A 23067-nucleotide genomic window follows, 5' to 3' on the forward strand; every position below is an offset into this window, starting at 1 on the left:
TTTTCTACCCGAATTCACACAGTAGTAAAGAATATCTGTGGCTGGTACACTATTATGGGACATCTGTGGCAGGCACATTAATATGGGACCTCCATGGCTGGAAAACTTTTATGGGATATATGTGGCTGGCACATTAATATGGGACCTCCATGGCTGGCACACTATTATGGGATATATGTGGCTGTCACACTATAATGGGACATCTGTGGCTGGCACACTATAATAGAACAACTGTTGCTCGCACACTAGTGTAGGATATCTGTGGCTTGCACACTATTGTGAGAATATCTGTGGTTGGCACACTGTTGTGAAAATATCTGTGGCTGACACTATTATAGAGACTGGACTTTTTATTATGGGATATCTGTTGATGGAACATTATTAAAGGATATCTGTGGATGGCGTACTATTGTCTGAATATCTGTGGCTGGCACACAATTATGGAGACATCTGTAGCTGGCAAACTATAATAGAGGCATCTGTGACTAGCACACTAGTATAGGATATCTGTGACTGGTACACTGTTATGGGACATCTGTGGCTAGCACACTATTATGTAGATATCTATGGCTGGCACACTGTTATGTAGACATTTGTGGCTGGCACACTATTATGTAGATATCTATGGCGGGCACACTATTATGTAGATATCTGTGGCGGGCACACTATTATGTAGATATCTGTGGCTGGCACACTGTTATGTAGATTTCTGTGGCTAGCACACTATTATGTAGACATTTGTGTCTGGCACACTATTATGTAGATATCTGTGGCTGGCACACTATTATGTAGACATCTGTGGCTGACACTATTATGTAGATATCTGTGGCTGGCACACTATTATGTAGATATCTGTGGCTGGCACACTATTATGTAGATATCTGTGGCTGGCACACTATTATGTAGACATTTGTGTCTGGCACACTATTATGTAGATATCTGTGGCTGGCACACTATTATGTAGATATCTGTGGCTGGCACACTATTATGTAGATGTCTGTAGCTGGCACACTATTATGTAGACATCTGTGGATGGCACACTATTATGTAGACATTTGTGGCTGTCACACTATTATGTAGACATCTGTGGCTGACACTATTATGTAGACATCTGTGGCTGGCACACTATTATGTAGACATTTGTGGCTGGCACACTATTATGTAGACATCTGTGGCTGACACTATTATGTAGACATCTGTGGCTGGCACACTATTATGTAGACATTTGTGGCTGGCACACTATCATGTAGACATCTGTGGCTGACACTATTATGTAGACATCTGTGGCTGACACTATTATGTAGACATCTGTGGCTGGCACACTATTATGTAGACATCTGTGGCTGGCACACTAGTATGTAGACATCTGTGGCTGGCACACTATTATGTAGATATCTGTGGCGGGCACACTATTATGTAGATATCTGTGGCTGGCACACTAGTATGTAAATATGTGTGGCTGGCACACTAGTATGTAGACATCTGTGGCTGACACTATTATGTAGACATCTGTGGCTGACACTATTATGTAGACATCTGTGACTGACACTATTATGTAGACATCTGTGGCTGGCACACTAGTATGTAGACATCTGTGGCTGGCACACTAGTATGTAGATATCTGTGGCGGGCACACTATTATATAGATATCTGTGGCGGGCACACTAGTATGTAGATATGTGTGGCTGGCACACTAGTATGTAGACATCTGTGGCTGACACTATTATGTAGACATCTGTGGCTGACACTATTATGTAGACATCTGTGGCTGGCATACTATTATGTAGACATCTGTGGCTGGCACACTAGTATGTGGACATCTGTGGCTGGCACACTATTATGTAGACATCTGTGGCGGGTACACTATTATGTAGACATCTGTGGCTGACACTATTATGTAGATATGTGTGGCTGGCAGTACTATGTAGATATGTGTGGCTGGCACACTAGTATGTAGATATGTGTGGCTGACACTATTATGTAGATATGTGTGGCTGACACTATTATGTAGATATGTGTGGGTGACACTATTATGTAGATATGTGTGGCTGACACTATTATGTAGATATGTGTGGCTGACACTATTATGTAGATATGTGTGGGTGACACTATTATGTAGATATGTGTGGCTGACACTATTATGTAGATATGTGTGGGTGACACTATTATGTAGATATGTGTGGGTGACACTAGTATGTAGATATGTGTGGCTGACACTATTATGTAGATATGTGTGGGTGACACTAGTATGTAGATATGTGTGGCTGACACTAGTATGTAGACATCTGTGGCTGGCACTAGTATGTAGACATCTGTGGCTGGCACACTATTATGTAGATATGTGTGGGTGACACTATTATGTAGATATGTGTGGGTGACACTAGTATGTAGATATGTGTGGCTGACACTATTATGTAGATATGTGTGGGTGACACTAGTATGTAGATATGTGTGGCTGACACTAGTATGTAGACATCTGTGGCTGGCACTAGTATGTAGACATCTGTGGCTGGCACACTATTATGTAGATATGTGTGGCTGACACTATTATGTAGACATCTGTGGCTGACACTATTATGTAGACATCTGTGGCTGACACTATTATGTAGACATCTGTGGCTGGCACACTATTATGTAGATATGTGTGGCTGACACTATTATGTAGACATCTGTGGCTGACACTATTATGTAGACATCTGTGGCTGACACTAGTATGTAGACATCTATCTGTGGCTGGCACACTATTATGTAGATATCTGTGGCTGACACTATTATGTAGATATGTGTGGCTGACACTATTATGTAGACACCTGTGGCTGGCACACTATTATGTAGACATCTGTGGCGGGCACACTATTATGTAAACATCTGTGGCTGACACTATTATGTAGACATCTGTGGCTGGCACACTATTATGTAGATATGTGTGGCTGACACTATTATGTAGACATCTGTGGCTGACACTATTATGTAGACATCTGTGGCTGACACTAGTATGTAGACATCTGTGGCAGGCACACTATTATGTAGATATCTGTGGCGGGCACACTATTATATAGATATCTGTGGCGGGCACACTAGTATGTAGATATGTGTGGCTGGCACACTAGTATGTAGACATCTGTGGCTGACACTATTATGTAGACATCTGTGGCTGACACTATTATGTAGACATCTGTGGCTGGCATACTATTATGTAGACATCTGTGGCTGGCACACTAGTATGTGGACATCTGTGGCTGGCACACTATTATGTAGACATCTGTGGCGGGTACACTATTATGTAGACATCTGTGGCTGACACTATTATGTAGATATGTGTGGCTGGCAGTACTATGTAGATATGTGTGGCTGGCACACTAGTATGTAGATATGTGTGGCTGACACTATTATGTAGATATGTGTGGCTGACACTATTATGTAGATATGTGTGGGTGACACTATTATGTAGATATGTGTGGCTGACACTATTATGTAGATATGTGTGGCTGACACTATTATGTAGATATGTGTGGGTGACACTATTATGTAGATATGTGTGGCTGACACTATTATGTAGATATGTGTGGGTGACACTATTATGTAGATATGTGTGGCTGACACTAGTATGTAGACATCTGTGGCTGGCACTAGTATGTAGACATCTGTGGCTGGCACACTATTATGTAGATATGTGTGGCTGACACTATTATGTAGACATCTGTGGCTGACACTATTATGTAGACATCTGTGGCTGACACTATTATGTAGACATCTGTGGCTGGCACACTATTATGTAGATATGTGTGGCTGACACTATTATGTAGACATCTGTGGCTGACACTAGTATGTAGACATCTGTGGCTGACACTAGTATGTAGACATCTGTGGCTGGCACACTATTATGTAGATATCTGTGGCTGACACTATTATGTAGATATGTGTGGCTGACACTATTATGTAGACACCTGTGGCTGGCACACTATTATGTAGACATCTGTGGCGGGCACACTATTATGTAAACATCTGTGGCTGACACTATTATGTAGACATCTGTGGCTGGCACACTATTATGTAGATATGTGTGGCTGACACTATTATGTAGACATCTGTGGCTGACACTATTATGTAGACATCTGTGGCTGACACTAGTATGTAGACATCTGTGGCAGGCACACTATTATGTAGATATCTGTGGCTGACACTATTATGTAGATATGTGTGGCTGACACAATTATGTAGACATCTGTGGCTGGCACACTATTATGTAGACATCTGTGGCTGGCACTATTATGTAGACATCTGTGGCTGACACACTATTATGTAGATATCTGTGGCTGGCACACTATTATGTAGATATCTGTGGCTGACACTATTATGTAGACATCTGTGGCGGGCACACTATTATGTAGATATGTGTGGCTGACACTATTATGTAGATATGTGTGGCTGGCACTATTATGTAGATATGTGTGGCTGGCACTATTATGTAGACATCTGTGGCTGGCACACTATTATGTAGATATGTGTGGCTGACACTATTATGTAGATATCTGTGGCTGACACTATTATGTAGATATGTGTGGCTGACACTATTATGTAGACATCTGTGGCTGGCACACTATTATGTAGACATCTGTGGCTGGCACTATTATGTAGACATCTGTGGCTGACACACTATTATGTAGATATCTGTGGCTGACACACTATTATGTAGATATCTGTGGCTGGCACACTATTATGTAGATATCTGTGGCTGACACTATTATGTAGATATCTGTGGCTGACACTATTATGTAGACATCTGTGGCTGACACTATTATGTAGATATCTGTGGCTGACACTATTATGTAGATATCTGTGGCTGACACTATTATGTAGACATCTGTGGCTGGCACACTATTATGTAGATATGTGTGGCTGACACTATTATGTAGATATCTGTGGCTGACACTATTATGTAGATATGTGTGGCTGACACTATTATGTAGATATGTGTGGCTGACACTAGTATGTAGATATGTGTGGCTGACACTATTATGTAGATATCTGTGGCTGACACTATTATGTAGATATCTGTGGCTGACACTGTTATGTAGACATCTGTGGCTGACACTGTTATGTAGATATCTGTGGCTGACACTATTATGTAGATATCTGTGGCTGACACTATTATGTAGATATCTGTGGCTGACACTATTATGTAGACATCTGTGGCTGACACTGTTATGTAGATATCTGTGGCTGACACTATTATGTAGATATCTGTGGCTGACACTATTATGTAGACATCTGTGGCTGACACTATTATGTAGATATCTGTGGCTGACACTATTATGTAGATATGTGTGGGTGACACTATTATGTAGATATGTGTGGCTGACACTATTATGTAGATATGTGTGGCTGACACTATTATGTAGATATGTGTGGCTGACACTGTTATGTAGATATCTGTGGCTGACACTATTATGTAGATATCTGTGGCTGACACTATTATGTAGATATGTGTGGCTGACACTATTATGTAGATATCTGTGGCTGACACTATTATGTAGATATCTGTGGCTGACACTGTTATGTAGACATCTGTGGCTGACACTGTTATGTAGATATCTGTGGCTGACACTATTATGTAGATATCTGTGGCTGACACTATTATGTAGATATCTGTGGCTGACACTATTATGTAGACATCTGTGGCTGACACTGTTATGTAGATATCTGTGGCTGACACTATTATGTAGATATCTGTGGCTGACACTATTATGTAGACATCTGTGGCTGACACTATTATGTAGATATCTGTGGCTGACACTATTATGTAGATATGTGTGGCTGACACTATTATGTAGATATCTGTGGCTGACACTATTATGTAGACATCTGTGGCTGACACTATTATGTAGACATCTGTGGCTGACACTGTTATATAGACATCTGTGGCTGACACTAGTATGTAGACATCTGTGGCTGACACTAGTATGTAGACATCTGTGGCTGACACTATTATGTAGACATCTGTAGCTGACACTATTATGTAGATATCTGTGGTTGACACTATTATGTAGATATCTGTGGCTGACACTATTATGTAGACATCTGTGGCTGACACTATTATGTAGATATCTGTGGCTGACACTATTATGTAGACATCTGTGGCTGACACTATTATGTAGATATCTGTGGCTGACACTATTATGTAGATATGTGTGGCTGACACTATTATGTAGACACCTGTGGCTGACACTATTATGTAGATATCTGTGGCTGACACTATTATGTAGATATCTGTGGCTGACACTATTATGTAGATATCTGTGGCTGACACTATTATGTAGATATGTGTGGCTGACACTATTATGTAGATATCTGTGGCTGACACTATTATGTAGACATCTGTGGCTGACACTATTATGTAGATATCTGTGGCTGGCACACTATTATGTAGACATCTGTGGCTGACACTATTATGTAGACACCTGTGGCTGACACTATTATGTAGATATCTGTGGCTGACACTGTTATGTAGATATCTGTGGCTGACACTATTATGTAGATATCTGTGGCTGACACTATTATGTAGATATCTGTGGCTGACACTATTATGTAAATATCTGTGGCTGACACTATTATGTAGATATGTGTGGCTGACACTATTATGTAGATATGTGTGGCTGACACTATTATGTAGATATCTGTGGCTGACACTATTATGTAGATATGTGTGGCTGACACTATTATGTAGATATGTGTGGCTGGCACTATTATGTAGATATGTGTGGCTGGCACTATTATGTAGACATCTGTGGCTGACACTATTATGTAGATATCTGTGGCTGACACTATTATGTAGATATCTGTGGCTGACACTGTTATGTAGATATCTGTGGCTGACACTATTATGTAGATATCTGTGGCTGACACTATTATGTAGATATCTGTGGCTGACACTATTATGTAAATATCTGTGGCTGACACTATTATGTAGATATGTGTGGCTGACACTATTATGTAGATATGTGTGGCTGACACTATTATGTAGATATGTGTGGCTGACACTATTATGTAGATATCTGTGGCTGACACTATTATGTAGATATGTGTGGCTGACACTATTATGTAGATATCTGTGGCTGACACTATTATGTAGATATCTGTGGCTGACACTAGTATGTAGATATGTGTGGCTGACACTATTATGTAGATATGTGTGGCTGACACTATTATGTAGATATCTGTGGCTGAGACTATTATGTAGATATGTGTGGCTGACACTGTTATGTAGACATCTGTGGCTGACACTATTATGTAGATATGTGTGGCTGACACTATTATGTAGACACCTGTGGCTGACACTATTATGTAGATATCTGTGGCTGACACTATTATGTAGATATCTGTGGCTGACACTATTATGTAGATATCTGTGGCTGACACTATTATGTAGATATGTGTGGCTGACACTATTATGTAGATATCTGTGGCTGACACTATTATGTAGACATCTGTGGCTGACACTATTATGTAGATATCTGTGGCTGGCACACTATTATGTAGACATCTGTGGCTGACACTATTATGTAGACACCTGTGGCTGACACTATTATGTAGATATCTGTGGCTGACACTGTTATGTAGATATCTGTGGCTGACACTATTATGTAGATATCTGTGGCTGACACTATTATGTAGATATCTGTGGCTGACACTATTATGTAAATATCTGTGGCTGACACTATTATGTAGATATGTGTGGCTGACACTATTATGTAGATATGTGTGGCTGACACTATTATGTAGATATCTGTGGCTGACACTATTATGTAGATATGTGTGGCTGACACTATTATGTAGATATGTGTGGCTGGCACTATTATGTAGATATGTGTGGCTGGCACTATTATGTAGACATCTGTGGCTGACACTATTATGTAGATATCTGTGGCTGACACTATTATGTAGATATCTGTGGCTGACACTGTTATGTAGATATCTGTGGCTGACACTATTATGTAGATATCTGTGGCTGACACTATTATGTAGATATCTGTGGCTGACACTATTATGTAAATATCTGTGGCTGACACTATTATGTAGATATGTGTGGCTGACACTATTATGTAGATATGTGTGGCTGACACTATTATGTAGATATGTGTGGCTGACACTATTATGTAGATATCTGTGGCTGACACTATTATGTAGATATGTGTGGCTGACACTATTATGTAGATATCTGTGGCTGACACTATTATGTAGATATCTGTGGCTGACACTAGTATGTAGATATGTGTGGCTGACACTATTATGTAGATATGTGTGGCTGACACTATTATGTAGATATCTGTGGCTGAGACTATTATGTAGATATGTGTGGCTGACACTGTTATGTAGACATCTGTGGCTGACACTATTATGTAGATATGTGTGGCTGACACTATTATGTAGATATGTGTGGCTGACACTATTATGTTGATATGTGTGGCTGGCACTATTATGTAGACATCTGTGGCTGACACTATTATGTAGATATCTGTGGCTGACACTATTATGTAGATATCTGTGGCTGACACTATTATGTAGATATGTGTGGCTGACACTGTTATGTAGATATGTGTGGCTGACACTATTATGTAGATATGTGTGGCTGGCACTATTATGTAGACATCTGTGGCTGACACTATTATGTAGATATCTGTGGCTGACACTATTATGTAGATATCTGTGGCTGACACTATTATGTAGATATCTGTGGCTGACACTATTATGTAGATATGTGTGGCTGACACTGTTATGTAGACATCTGTGGCTGACACTATTATGTAGATATGTGTGGCTGACACTATTATGTAGATATGTGTGGCTGACACTATTATGTAGATATCTGTGGCTGACACTATTATGTAGACATCTGTGGCTGACACTATTATGTAGATATCTGTGGCTGACACTATTATGTAGACATCTGTGGCTGACACTATTATGTAGATATCTGTGGCTGACACTATTATGTAGATATGTGTGGCTGACACTATTATGTAGATATCTGTGGCTGACACTATTATGTAGATATCTGTGGCTGACACTAGTATGTAGATATGTGTGGCTGACACTATTATGTAGATATGTGTGGCTGACACTATTATGTAGATATCTGTGGCTGACACTATTATGTAGATATGTGTGGCTGACACTGTTATGTAGACATCTGTGGCTGACACTATTATGTAGATATGTGTGGCTGACACTATTATGTAGATATGTGTGGCTGACACTATTATGTAGATATGTGTGGCTGGCACTATTATGTAGACATCTGTGGCTGACACTATTATGTAGATATCTGTGGCTGACACTATTATGTAGATATCTGTGGCTGACACTATTATGTAGATATCTGTGGCTGACACTATTATGTAGATATGTGTGGCTGACACTGTTATGTAGACATCTGTGGCTGACACTATTATGTAGATATCTGTGGCTGACACTATTATGTAGATATGTGTGGCTGACACTATTATGTAGATATGTGTGGGTGACACTGTTATGTAGATATATCTGTGGCTGACACTATTATGTAGATATGTGTGGGTGACACTATTATGTAGATATGTGTGGCTGACACTATTATGTAGATATCTGTGGCTGACACTATTATGTAGACATCTGTGGCTGACACTATTATGTAGATATGTGTGGGTGACACTGTTATGTAGATATATCTGTGGCTGACACTATTATGTAGATATCTGTGGCTGACACTATTATGTAGATATGTGTGGCTGACACTATTATGTAGACATCTGTGGCTGACACTATTATGTAGACATCTGTAGCTGACACTATTATGTAGATATCTGTGGCTGACACTATTATGTAGATATGTGTGGGTGACACTATTATGTAGACATCTGTGGCTGACACTATTATGTAGACATCTGTGGCTGACACTATTATGTAGATATCTGTGGCTGACACTATTATGTAGATATGTGTGGGTGACACTATTATGTAGATATGTGTGGCTGACACTATTATGTAGACATCTGTGGCTGACACTATTATGTAGACATCTGTGGCTGACACTATTATGTAGACATCTGTGGCTGACACTATTATGTAGATATCTGTGGCTGACACACTATTATGTAGATATCTGTGGCTGGCACACTATTATGTAGATATCTGTGGCTGACACTATTATGTAGATATCTGTGGCTGACACTATTATGTAGACATCTGTGGCTGACACTATTATGTAGATATCTGTGGCTGACACTATTATGTAGACATCTGTGGCTGACACTATTATGTAGATATCTGTGGCTGACACTATTATGTAGATATCTGTGGCTGACACTATTATGTAGATATCTGTGGCTGACACTATTATGTAGATATGTGTGGCTGACACTATTATGTAGATATCTGTGGCTGACACTATTATGTAGATATCTGTGGCTGACACTATTATGTAGATATCTGTGGCTGACACTATTATGTAGATATGTGTGGCTGACACTGTTATGTAGACATCTGTGGCTGACACTATTATGTAGATATGTGTGGCTGACACTATTATGTAGATATGTGTGGCTGACACTATTATGTAGATATGTGTGGCTGGCACTATTATGTAGACATCTGTGGCTGACACTATTATGTAGATATCTGTGGCTGACACTATTATGTAGATATCTGTGGCTGACACTATTATGTAGATATGTGTGGCTGACACTGTTATGTAGATATGTGTGGCTGACACTATTATGTAGATATGTGTGGCTGGCACTATTATGTAGACATCTGTGGCTGACACTATTATGTAGATATCTGTGGCTGACACTATTATGTAGATATCTGTGGCTGACACTATTATGTAGATATCTGTGGCTGACACTATTATGTAGATATGTGTGGCTGACACTGTTATGTAGACATCTGTGGCTGACACTATTATGTAGATATGTGTGGCTGACACTATTATGTAGATATGTGTGGCTGACACTATTATGTAGATATCTGTGGCTGACACTATTATGTAGACATCTGTGGCTGACACTATTATGTAGATATCTGTGGCTGACACTATTATGTAGACATCTGTGGCTGACACTATTATGTAGATATCTGTGGCTGACACTATTATGTAGATATGTGTGGCTGACACTATTATGTAGATATCTGTGGCTGACACTATTATGTAGATATCTGTGGCTGACACTAGTATGTAGATATGTGTGGCTGACACTATTATGTAGATATGTGTGGCTGACACTATTATGTAGATATCTGTGGCTGACACTATTATGTAGATATGTGTGGCTGACACTGTTATGTAGACATCTGTGGCTGACACTATTATGTAGATATGTGTGGCTGACACTATTATGTAGATATGTGTGGCTGACACTATTATGTAGATATGTGTGGCTGGCACTATTATGTAGACATCTGTGGCTGACACTATTATGTAGATATCTGTGGCTGACACTATTATGTAGATATCTGTGGCTGACACTATTATGTAGATATCTGTGGCTGACACTATTATGTAGATATGTGTGGCTGACACTGTTATGTAGACATCTGTGGCTGACACTATTATGTAGATATCTGTGGCTGACACTATTATGTAGATATGTGTGGCTGACACTATTATGTAGATATGTGTGGGTGACACTGTTATGTAGATATATCTGTGGCTGACACTATTATGTAGATATGTGTGGGTGACACTATTATGTAGATATGTGTGGCTGACACTATTATGTAGATATCTGTGGCTGACACTATTATGTAGACATCTGTGGCTGACACTATTATGTAGATATGTGTGGGTGACACTGTTATGTAGATATATCTGTGGCTGACACTATTATGTAGATATCTGTGGCTGACACTATTATGTAGATATGTGTGGCTGACACTATTATGTAGACATCTGTGGCTGACACTATTATGTAGACATCTGTAGCTGACACTATTATGTAGATATCTGTGGCTGACACTATTATGTAGATATGTGTGGGTGACACTATTATGTAGACATATGTGGCTGACACTATTATGTAGACATCTGTGGCTGACACTATTATGTAGATATCTGTGGCTGACACTATTATGTAGATATGTGTGGGTGACACTATTATGTAGATATGTGTGGCTGACACTATTATGTAGACATCTGTGGCTGACACTATTATGTAGACATCTGTGGCTGACACTATTATGTAGACATCTGTGGCTGACACTATTATGTAGATATCTGTGGCTGACACACTATTATGTAGATATCTGTGGCTGGCACACTATTATGTAGATATCTGTGGCTGACACTATTATGTAGATATCTGTGGCTGACACTATTATGTAGACATCTGTGGCTGACACTATTATGTAGATATCTGTGGCTGACACTATTATGTAGATATCTGTGGCTGACACTATTATGTAGATATCTGTGGCTGACACTATTATGTAGATATGTGTGGCTGACACTATTATGTAGATATCTGTGGCTGACACTATTATGTAGATATCTGTGGCTGACACTATTATGTAGATATCTGTGGCTGACACTATTATGTAGATATGTGTGGCTGACACTGTTATGTAGACATCTGTGGCTGACACTATTATGTAGATATGTGTGGCTGACACTATTATGTAGATATGTGTGGCTGACACTATTATGTAGATATGTGTGGCTGGCGCTATTATGTAGACATCTGTGGCTGACACTATTATGTAGATATCTGTGGCTGACACTATTATGTAGATATCTGTGGCTGACACTATTATGTAGATATGTGTGGCTGACACTGTTATGTAGATATGTGTGGCTGACACTATTATGTAGATATGTGTGGCTGGCACTATTATGTAGACATCTGTGGCTGACACTATTATGTAGATATCTGTGGCTGACACTATTATGTAGATATCTGTGGCTGACACTATTATGTAGATATCTGTGGCTGACACTATTATGTAGATATGTGTGGCTGACACTATTATGTAGATATCTGTGGCTGACACTATTATGTAGATATGTGTGGCTGACACTATTATGTAGATATCTGTGGCTGACACTATTATGTAGACATCTGTGGCTGACACTATTATGTAGATATCTGTGGCTGACACTATTATGTAGATATGTGTGGCTGACACTATTATGTAGATATCTGTGGCTGACACTATTATGTAGATATCTGTGGCTGACACTAGTATGTAGATATGTGTGGCTGACACTATTATGTAGATATGTGTGGCTGACACTATTATGTAGATATCTGTGGCTGACACTATTATGTAGATATGTGTGGCTGACACTGTTATGTAGACATCTGTGGCTGACACTATTATGTAGATATGTGTGGCTGACACTATTATGTAGATATGTGTGGCTGACACTATTATGTAGATATGTGTGGCTGGCACTATTATGTAGACATCTGCGGCTGACACTATTATGTAGATATCTGTGGCTGACACTATTATGTAGATATCTGTGGCTGACACTATTATGTAGATATCTGTGGCTGACACTATTATGTAGATATGTGTGGCTGACACTGTTATGTAGACATCTGTGGCTGACACTATTATGTAGATATCTGTGGCTGACACTATTATGTAGATATGTGTGGCTGACACTATTATGTAGATATGTGTGGGTGACACTGTTATGTAGATATATCTGTGGCTGACACTATTATGTAGATATGTGTGGGTGACACTATTATGTAGATATGTGTGGCTGACACTATTATGTAGATATCTGTGGCTGACACTATTATGTAGACATCTGTGGCTGACACTATTATGTAGATATGTGTGGGTGACACTGTTATGTAGATATATCTGTGGCTGACACTATTATGTAGATATCTGTGGCTGACACTATTATGTAGATATGTGTGGCTGACACTATTATGTAGACATCTGTGGCTGACACTATTATGTAGACATCTGTAGCTGACACTATTATGTAGATATCTGTGGCTGACACTATTATGTAGATATGTGTGGGTGACACTATTATGTAGACATCTGTGGCTGACACTATTATGTAGACATCTGTGGCTGACACTATTATGTAGATATCTGTGGCTGACACTATTATGTAGATATGTGTGGGTGACACTATTATGTAGATATGTGTGGCTGACACTATTATGTAGACATCTGTGGCTGACACTATTATGTAGACATCTGTGGCTGACACTATTATGTAGACATCTGTGGCTGACACTATTATGTAGATATCTGTGGCTGACACACTATTATGTAGATATCTGTGGCTGGCACACTATTATGTAGATATCTGTGGCTGACACTATTATGTAGATATCTGTGGCTGACACTATTATGTAGACATCTGTGGCTGACACTATTATGTAGATATCTGTGGCTGACACTATTATGTAGACATCTGTGGCTGACACTATTATGTAGATATCTGTGGCTGACACTATTATGTAGACATCTGTGGCTGACACTATTATGGGGGCACTCGCTATCTACTATGCTCTTGGGGTTCCTATGATAATAATAGGACCGATCTCACAGCCAGATCTCAGCAAAGCCCGAGTGGCCCCAAGCTCAGATATCTAGTCAGAGACCCAGTTTACTGCGCCCGATTTTAAGATGGCCGCCTTCCTGACTTCCTGCGGCATCCCCATTTCTGGGGGCGGGGCATGCGTCTCCATGGTGACGGTAGTACACTGAGTGCCGCTGTCCGGGGTGATAAACATGGAGAACGAGCTCCGGGAGTATTTCCGCGCGGTGTTCGAGGACAAGCTGCTGGTGTGAGCACAACTCTCATTCTCCTCTATGTAGGGATCGGCCCAGCCTGTGCCCCGTGTCCAGACACTCTGGGGTTACTGGTCCTATTGGACATAACGGAGGAGATATAGGGCATGGGCCAGTGTTTCCCAACCAGGGGCATTCTGGGAGTTGTAGTTTTGCAACAGCGAGAGGCGCCCTGGTTGGTGATAACAAGGCTTATACATTTCTATTGTATCTAGGAGTCAGAAATAAAAAAGTTAGGATCCAGGATCTTGACCCCTCTGACTTTTTATGTTTCTACCTACTGGGCTTATTTTTGTGCCATGATCTGTAGCGTCCATTTGTGTAGTGTAGACTTTATGATCACTTTTTTTTTTTGGATGTGATATGACCAAAAATCATTAATTGTGGCATTTGAATATTTTTTCCGATTTGTTTATTTAGTTAAAAAAAATATATTTTGAATATTGGAGTGGAGGGGGAGGGGGGATTTAAATTTTTATTTGGGGAATTTTTTTTAAATATACAGTAGTTAAAAAATGTGGTTGACTGCATTTAATGTCCATCATTACCGGGTGGTGTCAGCCGCAGATAACAGCTGACACTTGTCTACAGAGGCGGAACTTGCAGCTTCTGGGCCTGCCATGTGACACTTATATTGGGGACCCCCTCTGGCACCATGGACCTGGTGCGACTGCTACCTCTATAGTTATGCCCCTGCCTATGGTGCAGACCCGGATGTAACCGGACCCACAACGTAAATGAGTGTCATAGGTCGGGACGGCATGACAAAAACCAGACGCCAGGACGAAATTCTAATTTACCTTGACGACCTGGCGCCTGGGTTTTGTTGATTCCCCACTTTTTCTAAAATCTACAATGTGAAAAAGAGGATGATCCCACACACATTACATCAGCAATCACCAACCTGTGGCTCTCTAGCTGTTCCCGAACTAAAACTCCCAGCATGCCCAGACAGCCAGCAACTGGAGAGCCACAGGTTGGGGACACTACATTAGATTCTTGCAGCAATTGATGTATTGTAACAGCTTCTGTCTAGATCAGTGTTCCCCAACCTGTGTTACTCCAGCTGTTGCAAAACTACAACTCCCAGCATGCCCGGACAGCCGAAGGCTGTCCGGGCATGCTGGGAGTTGTAGTTTTTAACAGCTGGAGGCACCCTGGTTGGGAAACACTGAGCTAGCATCAACCATAAATAGCAAATATGTATATTGTATATGTATGCCAGCCGTGACATGCCAGAGGGAAGAGAAGTGTGGCACCCTGAGCCTCCTTTTATGCCGTCCAAAAAATCACATTTTGCGCCACTTTTAACCATTTGCTCCAACACAATTGATGGCTCCCCCCTCTGTGCTTTATTGTGTGTCAGTAAAGCATTGGTTTGGAAGCCATTATATTTCCTGCTGCTTCCCTGCAAGCGCCATCGGCAAAATACAGGAATTGCTTCCAGGAGCCTATAATCTGTGAATGGCGTTCCCTCTGTCTCTAGACAGGAATTAGATTCTCCGGCTCTGTTAGTGGAATAGTGCGGCTCAGGGAATGATATTTTGCATTGTACGTCTTGCACTTCCTTAAAGGGGTACTCCGTTGGAAAACTTTTTTTTTTTTTTTTTAAATCAACTGGTGCCAAAAAAGTTAAAAGATTTGTAAATTACTTCTATTTAAAAATCTAAATCCCTCCAGTACTTATTAGCTGCTGTATAATACACAGGAAATTCTTTTCTTTTTGAATTTCTTTTCGGTCTGATAACAATGCTCTCTGCTGACACCTCTGTCCATTTTAGGAAATTTCCAGAGTAGGAGCAAACGCCCATAGCAAACCTATCCTGCTCCGGACAGTTCCTGACATGGACAGAGGTCTCAGCAGAGAGCACTGTGGTCAGACAGAAAATAAATTCAAAAAGAAAAGAACTTCCTGTGGAGCATACAGCAGCTGATAAGTACTGGAGGGATTAAGATTTTTAAGTGAAAGTAATTTACAAATCTGTTTAACTTTCTGGCACCAGTTGATTAATAAAAAAAAAAAAGGAGGTCACTTCTGACTCTGCTGGCAACGGTGACCACCCTAGGTGTGTAAGGTTAAGGTGGTTTGTCACCTGTACTGTAAGGCTTCGTTCACATGGCGGAATACGGCGCAGTCCCATTGTATTCGATGGGATTCTGCTGCACTGTGGCAACATCCGCTGTGGAAATTCCAATTTTGGCCTCCGTGGAAGGAATTGACTTGTCAATAGAGACGGTGCATTTTCAAGTGGTCCACTGTCTGCGAAATGTCTGGCAGAAATTTTCCGGGCGGACATTCCGCCGTGTGAACATACCCAATCATGCCGTAAAACGGGCAGAGGCCGGAAAGAAAAATTTTCCACGGCAGAAATTCTGTTGTGTGCAGCAGAATTCCATTGAAAACAATGGGAGTCTGCTGCAACGAGATTTCTGGGCGGAATATTTCCACGGTATTCCACTTGGAAATTCCACCATGTGAACGAGGCCTCAGAGTATTGCGAGTCCATCCTAATATGCTGCCAGTCCACGATGCTTACATTGGTGCTACTAGGAGGGTGTTTTACCCTTTCAGCAGAGGTTATTGTAGACGAGTGGTCTCCAAACAGTGGACTTCCTGTTGTTGCAAAACTACAACTCCCAGCATGCCCGGACAGCCGTTGGCTGTCCGGGCATGCTGGGAGTTGTGGTTTTGCCAGAGCTAAAGATCCACAGTTTGTAAACCACAGTTATAAACTATAGAAACTTCTGAAATAGAGTGGATTTTTAAATCATACTAATGTAATGGAGAATGGATATTTACCCCTCATTTTATTGGTTTTATTTTCAAGGCGTATGCCAGATCGGGAGGATGATTTCCTGACACCGGCTACAAGACTTCTGGAGAAGAAGCGAGAGATGATTGAAGTTGAACAAGCTTTAAACACCCAAAAAGAGGTGAATGCCTCATGTTTCTGTATTCCTCTTATTCGAACAGGAAAGTATTATCTTTATGAAGAGAGAAATGCAGTTTAAAGGGGTACTCCGGGGAACTAAACCCATAGCCCATCTTTTCCCTCTCACCAACTTATTTATTTGTCTAAATATCATTAATTAACTATATAGAGCAGTTTCTTCAGCACATAACTCTGCTATTTTCCTGCTGTACATCTAATCACTGACTCCATTCAGAGCATAGCATGATTTATTGCTGGGGGGGGGGGGGAGAGGAAAATTTGAAAGAAAAGACCTATACAGTGTGTTTACAACAATACAGCTTGCACATAGATAGTAAGAGCATTTGGCTGGCAGCCTTTACATAGAGCTGCACTGACTGCTGGGAGTTGTAGTCTGGGCTGTAAGCAAGGAAAAATAATATTTAGGAGACAACAGGGGCCACAGGAGCTGGAAAAATTACAAGGATAACTACAGGGGACACAGAATAGGTATTGTGGTGGCTTTGGGGCTTTTTTTTTTTTCCTGAACTTCCCCGGAGCACCCTTTTAAAGTACTTCTCTGATTTTATTTAAAAAATAAACAACAGCCTGCTGTGTGTTTGAACTCATAAAATACAGTGTACTTACTTCATCCGGTCCAGCGTCTCCAGTCCACCCTGACGGCCTGAATTTCTAGCTCCTGCTGCCCAGTAACTAAATACATCCTATCAGGGATGTCAGAAATTTTTATGCGGTTCTGACTGAAATGCGCAACAGAATTCGCATGGATCTCGTCCTATACATAGAACATGGTGGAATTAATAGCAAATCCACAATACAATAGGGGGGAAGTTTTCATTATGTTTTGAGGGTATTTTTTTAATCAGCTTTTTTCGCAATGGTTTGGCGCATTGAATTTCTGCGTCAAAAGTGTGTGACTTTTTGTATACGCTGTTGACTATATGGTTGTGTTTGGTTAGGAATTTTGCAGTGGTAATGTATTTACTATGTATGTGCAACTTTTCAAAAAGACGCATTTTGCTAACGCAACTGGCCTCCAAATGTCTCATACCCACTTCACCTCCAACCACACTGCCTGTACCAAATTACTACATGCCGTGCAACAAAATGATAACTTTGGCGCATGGCAGACAAAATTCCAACCAGAAAACATGGCGCACGGCTGGCAACAACCTGTTATAATTGATTCCCCCAAATCTGCGGCTGCAGGTAAATTTCACTGCTGTTATGACCCAAGTGGATTCAACCAAAGTAGGAAAATTGATATATTTTTTTTTGTCCAGGCCACAGGAGCCAAGAGAGCTGCATGAAGCTTTGGGTTATCACAGGGAGAGGAGATCCTCTCTCCCTGTGATAACCCAAGTGAGACTGCAGTGAGGAGCGATGCGGTGACTATTAAATATGTCACGTGACACTCGCACACACCCCACACCCCAGCCACCGCAGTAACCAATGGTTGGGGGCTGGTGTGCGAGTGTCAGCCTGTAGAATGTAATGGAGGTGGAGCGCTCAAGCCGAGAAAGGTGCTGAGTCTAACATTACATTCTATGGCAAATTGCAATCCACTGCAATGCACTGGACTACAACTCCCAGCATGCCCAGACAGCCAAAGGCTGTCTGGGCATGCTGGGAGTTATAGTTTTGCAACATCTGGAGGGTCACAGTTTGGTGACCACTGTTACAGTGGTGCCCAAACGGTAGCCCTCCAGATGTTGCCAAACTACAACTCTCAGCATGCCTAGACCACCCTGGCATGCTGGGAGTTGTAGTTCTGTAACATCTGTCCCTTCAGATTTTGCAATTTTCATGAAATTTTTGAAAATTGCTGCTCTACTTTGAAGCCCTCTAATTTTTTCAAAAAGTGAAAATATGTCCATATTATGATGCCAACATAAAGTGGACATATTGTATTTGTGAATAAAAATAAAATTTATTGGGAATATCCATTTTCCTTACAAGCAGAGAGCTTCAAAGTTAGAAAAATGCAACATTTTCATGACATTTCTGGATTTTTCACCAAAAAAGGATGCAAGAAACGCCGAAAATTTACCACCAAAATAAAGTACAATATGTCACGAAAAAACAATCTCAGAATCAGAATATTCGGTAAAAGGGTTTTAGAGTTATTAACGCTTAAAGTGACAGTGGTCAGAATTGCGAAAAAGGGCTCAGTCCTTAAGGGGTTAAAATGATACCCTACGTATATAGGTTTGATTTTGTCGGACTTCTGGAAAAAATCATAACTACATGCAGGAAAATGTATACGTTTAAAATTGTCATCTTCTGACCCCTATAGCTTTTTTTTTTTTTTTTCGCGTATGGGTCGGTATGAGTGCTCATTTTTTGCGCTGTGATCTGAAGTTTTTAGCGGTGCCATTTTTGTATTGATCAGACTTTTTGATCACTTTTTATTCATTTTTTCATGATATAAAAAGTGACCAAAAATACGCTATTTTGGACTTTGGAATTTGGAATTTTTTTGTGCGTACGCCATTGACCAAGCTTTTTAATTCATTATATATTTTTATAATTCGGACATTTCGGCACGCGGCGATACCACATATGTTTATTTTTATTTACACAGTTTTGTGTTTTTTTTTTTAATTGGAAAAGGGGGGTGATTCAAACTTTTATTAGGGAAGGGGTTAAATGATCTTTATTAACTTTTTTTTTCAATTTTATTTGTAATGTTATAGCTCCCATAGGGACCTATAACACTGCACACAGTGATCTTTTACATTGATCAATGGTTTCTGATAGGAAACCATTGATCGATGATTCTGCCGCTTGACTGCTCATGCCTGGATCTCAGGCGCTGAGCGGTCATTCGGCGATCGGACACCAGGAGTCAGGTAGGGGGACCCTCCTCGTGTCCTACAGCTGCTCTGCACACAGCGATTTCGCTGCGGCGATCCCGAACAGCCCCCTGAGCTAACCGGCAGCAGTTTATGTTCACTTTAGACGCGGCAAAGTGGAGTACCCCTTTCAGATTTACTTTATTAGTAAACAGAAACTATACAAACACAGGTGTGAGTAATAAGCCATCTAATCTTTTATGATCTGTGTTTTTCACAGGAATTTCAGATGAAGACTGAGAGTCTGCAGCAGCGTCGTGCTGAACTTGAACACAAAGAAGAGAAACTCAAGGATTCCTTGTTCAAATTTGATAAGTTCCTCAAGGTGCGCTCTCCTGCTTTCTACCCTTTATATACTGGCTTTAAAGGGGTACTCCGGTGCTCCAGCATTCTGCATATATTGTTCAGAACGCTCGGAGCTGGAGTCCGTAATAGTGACGTCACGCCTCGCCCCTCCATTCATGTCTATGGGAGGGGGCGTGTTGGCCATGGCATCACAAGGGGGTGTGACATCACAAGGGGGCTTGGCTGTGACGTGACGACCACTGCCGTCGGAACCCAGAATTTGTTTAGGGAGCTGTAGGAGATCACTGAGGCCCCAGCAGCGGGACCCCAGCGATCAGACCTCTTATCCCCTATCCTTTTGGTTTTTATTCTTTGAAGCATTCAGCCCCATTTATCAACATGTCTAACAGAGAGATGGTCTTTATGCCCACAACAAACAGTCACAGTGAGTCTGACTGGTTATGGGCAATGTGACGGACTGACCAGGGACCTCTCAGTGTTCCCCCCCCTTCAAGAACGACTTCTCCTTTCAGTTGACAAGCCCCAGCATACCACAGGCAATATCTCTAGGCAGAACTAGAGAAGATTGCATCCTCGTACCCAAAGAACCAGGCAACACCAGTCTTCAGGTATAGAAATCAATCTCTCCTTATTGAGGAACAAGTGTCTCCTTTTAGAAGAAGGACATCACAGGGGGAAGGAGCAGCAAAGACAATACAGGTGACAGTAAGTCTAAAAAATAATCCAATAAAGGTATCCCTATATAGTGCCTTGTGCAGAATGTAGACCGTGTGCAGAATGTAGACCGTGTGCAGAATGTAGACCGTGTGCAGAATGTAGACCGTGTGCAGAATGTAGACCGTGTGCAGAATGTAGACCGTGTGCAGAATGTAGACCGTGTGCAGAATGTAGACCGTGTGCAGAATGTAGACCGTGTGCACAATGTAGACCGTGTGCACAATGTAGACCGTGTGCACAATGTAGACCGTGTGCAGAATGTAGACCGTGTGCAGAATGTAGACCGTGTGCAGAATGTAGACCGTGTGCACAATGTAGACCGTGTGCACAATGTAGACCGTGTGCACAATGTAGACCGTGTGCAGAATGTGTCATGAAAACAGCAAAGAAAGGTATTTTAATAAGATATCCAACAAGGAGCTTTATGTCACCGGACAACATTAACTTAGGGGCACAAACTGTGGAAAGTGTCCTAAAGTCCATCAAAGTCCCTGTCTTAGTCATGCCCACCCCTGGAGCTAGTCCGAGTTCCACTAGTCACTGGTCCATAGTCCTCTGGAAGCTCAGGCAACAATAGAGAAGGGGTAGGGTGACTCTAGGAACCGTCACAGGCATCACATCTCGTCTTTCTGGTAAACACCGTTTTCACAATGAGGCAAAAAAAAATTCCTGTATTTTGTTAGATTTCTGATGGAACGCCGTATTTTTAAAGCACTGCAATACCTTTATTTTTTACACATATGTACATATCAAAAAAGTGTCAGGGGCTTCAGAGTTGCGTAGGGCCCGATTACCTGATTTCTTTTATTTAGTCTTTTTATGCCTACAGCAGATTAAACCACAAGACAAACATCCTGTTTATAGATCTGGTGCATGCTTATACACCCTTATCACTATAAAACCGAGATCAGAAATATTTTTATTAACATTTTCAGTTTTTAACAGTCAACACACCTATGTAAAACGAGGACAATGATGTAACACATACTGTCAAATGAACATAACAGTCCCCATACAAAACAAAAAACTGACATAGAAATCCCTCAACCCACCCAAATACTAAACTCTAGAAGGTTACACTGCTGTACTTTGTCAATTGTAGTAGATGTGCCCCAATGTTTCATTGTAAAAAAAAAATGTCTTCTTGTTTATTTTATTTTCTATTCACTCCTCGGTTTCAGTAGGTCAAGCAATGACCTGTAAAGTGTAAGACTAATAAATAAGAGTAAAGCAAAATTCTTGAATGCAGCTATAAAATCTGATTTGCTTTTCAGTTTAGGAAAAACTGATCATGTGGATGTGGAATCCATATAAATCACTGTTTATTTCTGACTTTCACATTTTACAATATCTTCTATACCTGTGAATAGATGCCACGGTGTGTGTCTTAAAGGGGAACTCTGGTGAAAACATATGAACTGGTGCCAGAAAGTTAAACAGATTTGTAAATT

The 23067-nt window shown here is 40.8% G+C and overlaps 1 protein-coding gene across 5 annotated transcripts in view; it reads left to right on the top strand.

The window, feature by feature from the left end:
* The window catches only part of CFAP73 (cilia and flagella associated protein 73), a 61227-nt gene that overhangs the window by 24445 nt on the left and 13715 nt on the right, over positions 1-23067 (top strand). For 3 of the 5 annotated variants that reach the window (XM_056528750.1, XM_056528748.1, XM_056528749.1), the window contains exons 2-3: positions 17634-17739; positions 20814-20918. In XM_056528750.1, the coding sequence (XP_056384725.1) occupies positions 17638-17739; positions 20814-20918 (207 nt within the window). In that variant the 5' untranslated portion in view covers positions 17634-17637. Of the gene's footprint in view, positions 1-14685; positions 14802-14897; positions 14981-17633; positions 17740-20813; positions 20919-23067 lie in introns of those variants that run through there. The other 2 variants (XM_056528747.1, XM_056528746.1) reach the window with 2 other exon arrangements.

This window comes from Hyla sarda, chromosome 1 (genome assembly GCF_029499605.1).
Source record: "Hyla sarda isolate aHylSar1 chromosome 1, aHylSar1.hap1, whole genome shotgun sequence".
Taxonomy (NCBI): domain Eukaryota; kingdom Metazoa; phylum Chordata; class Amphibia; order Anura; family Hylidae; genus Hyla; species Hyla sarda.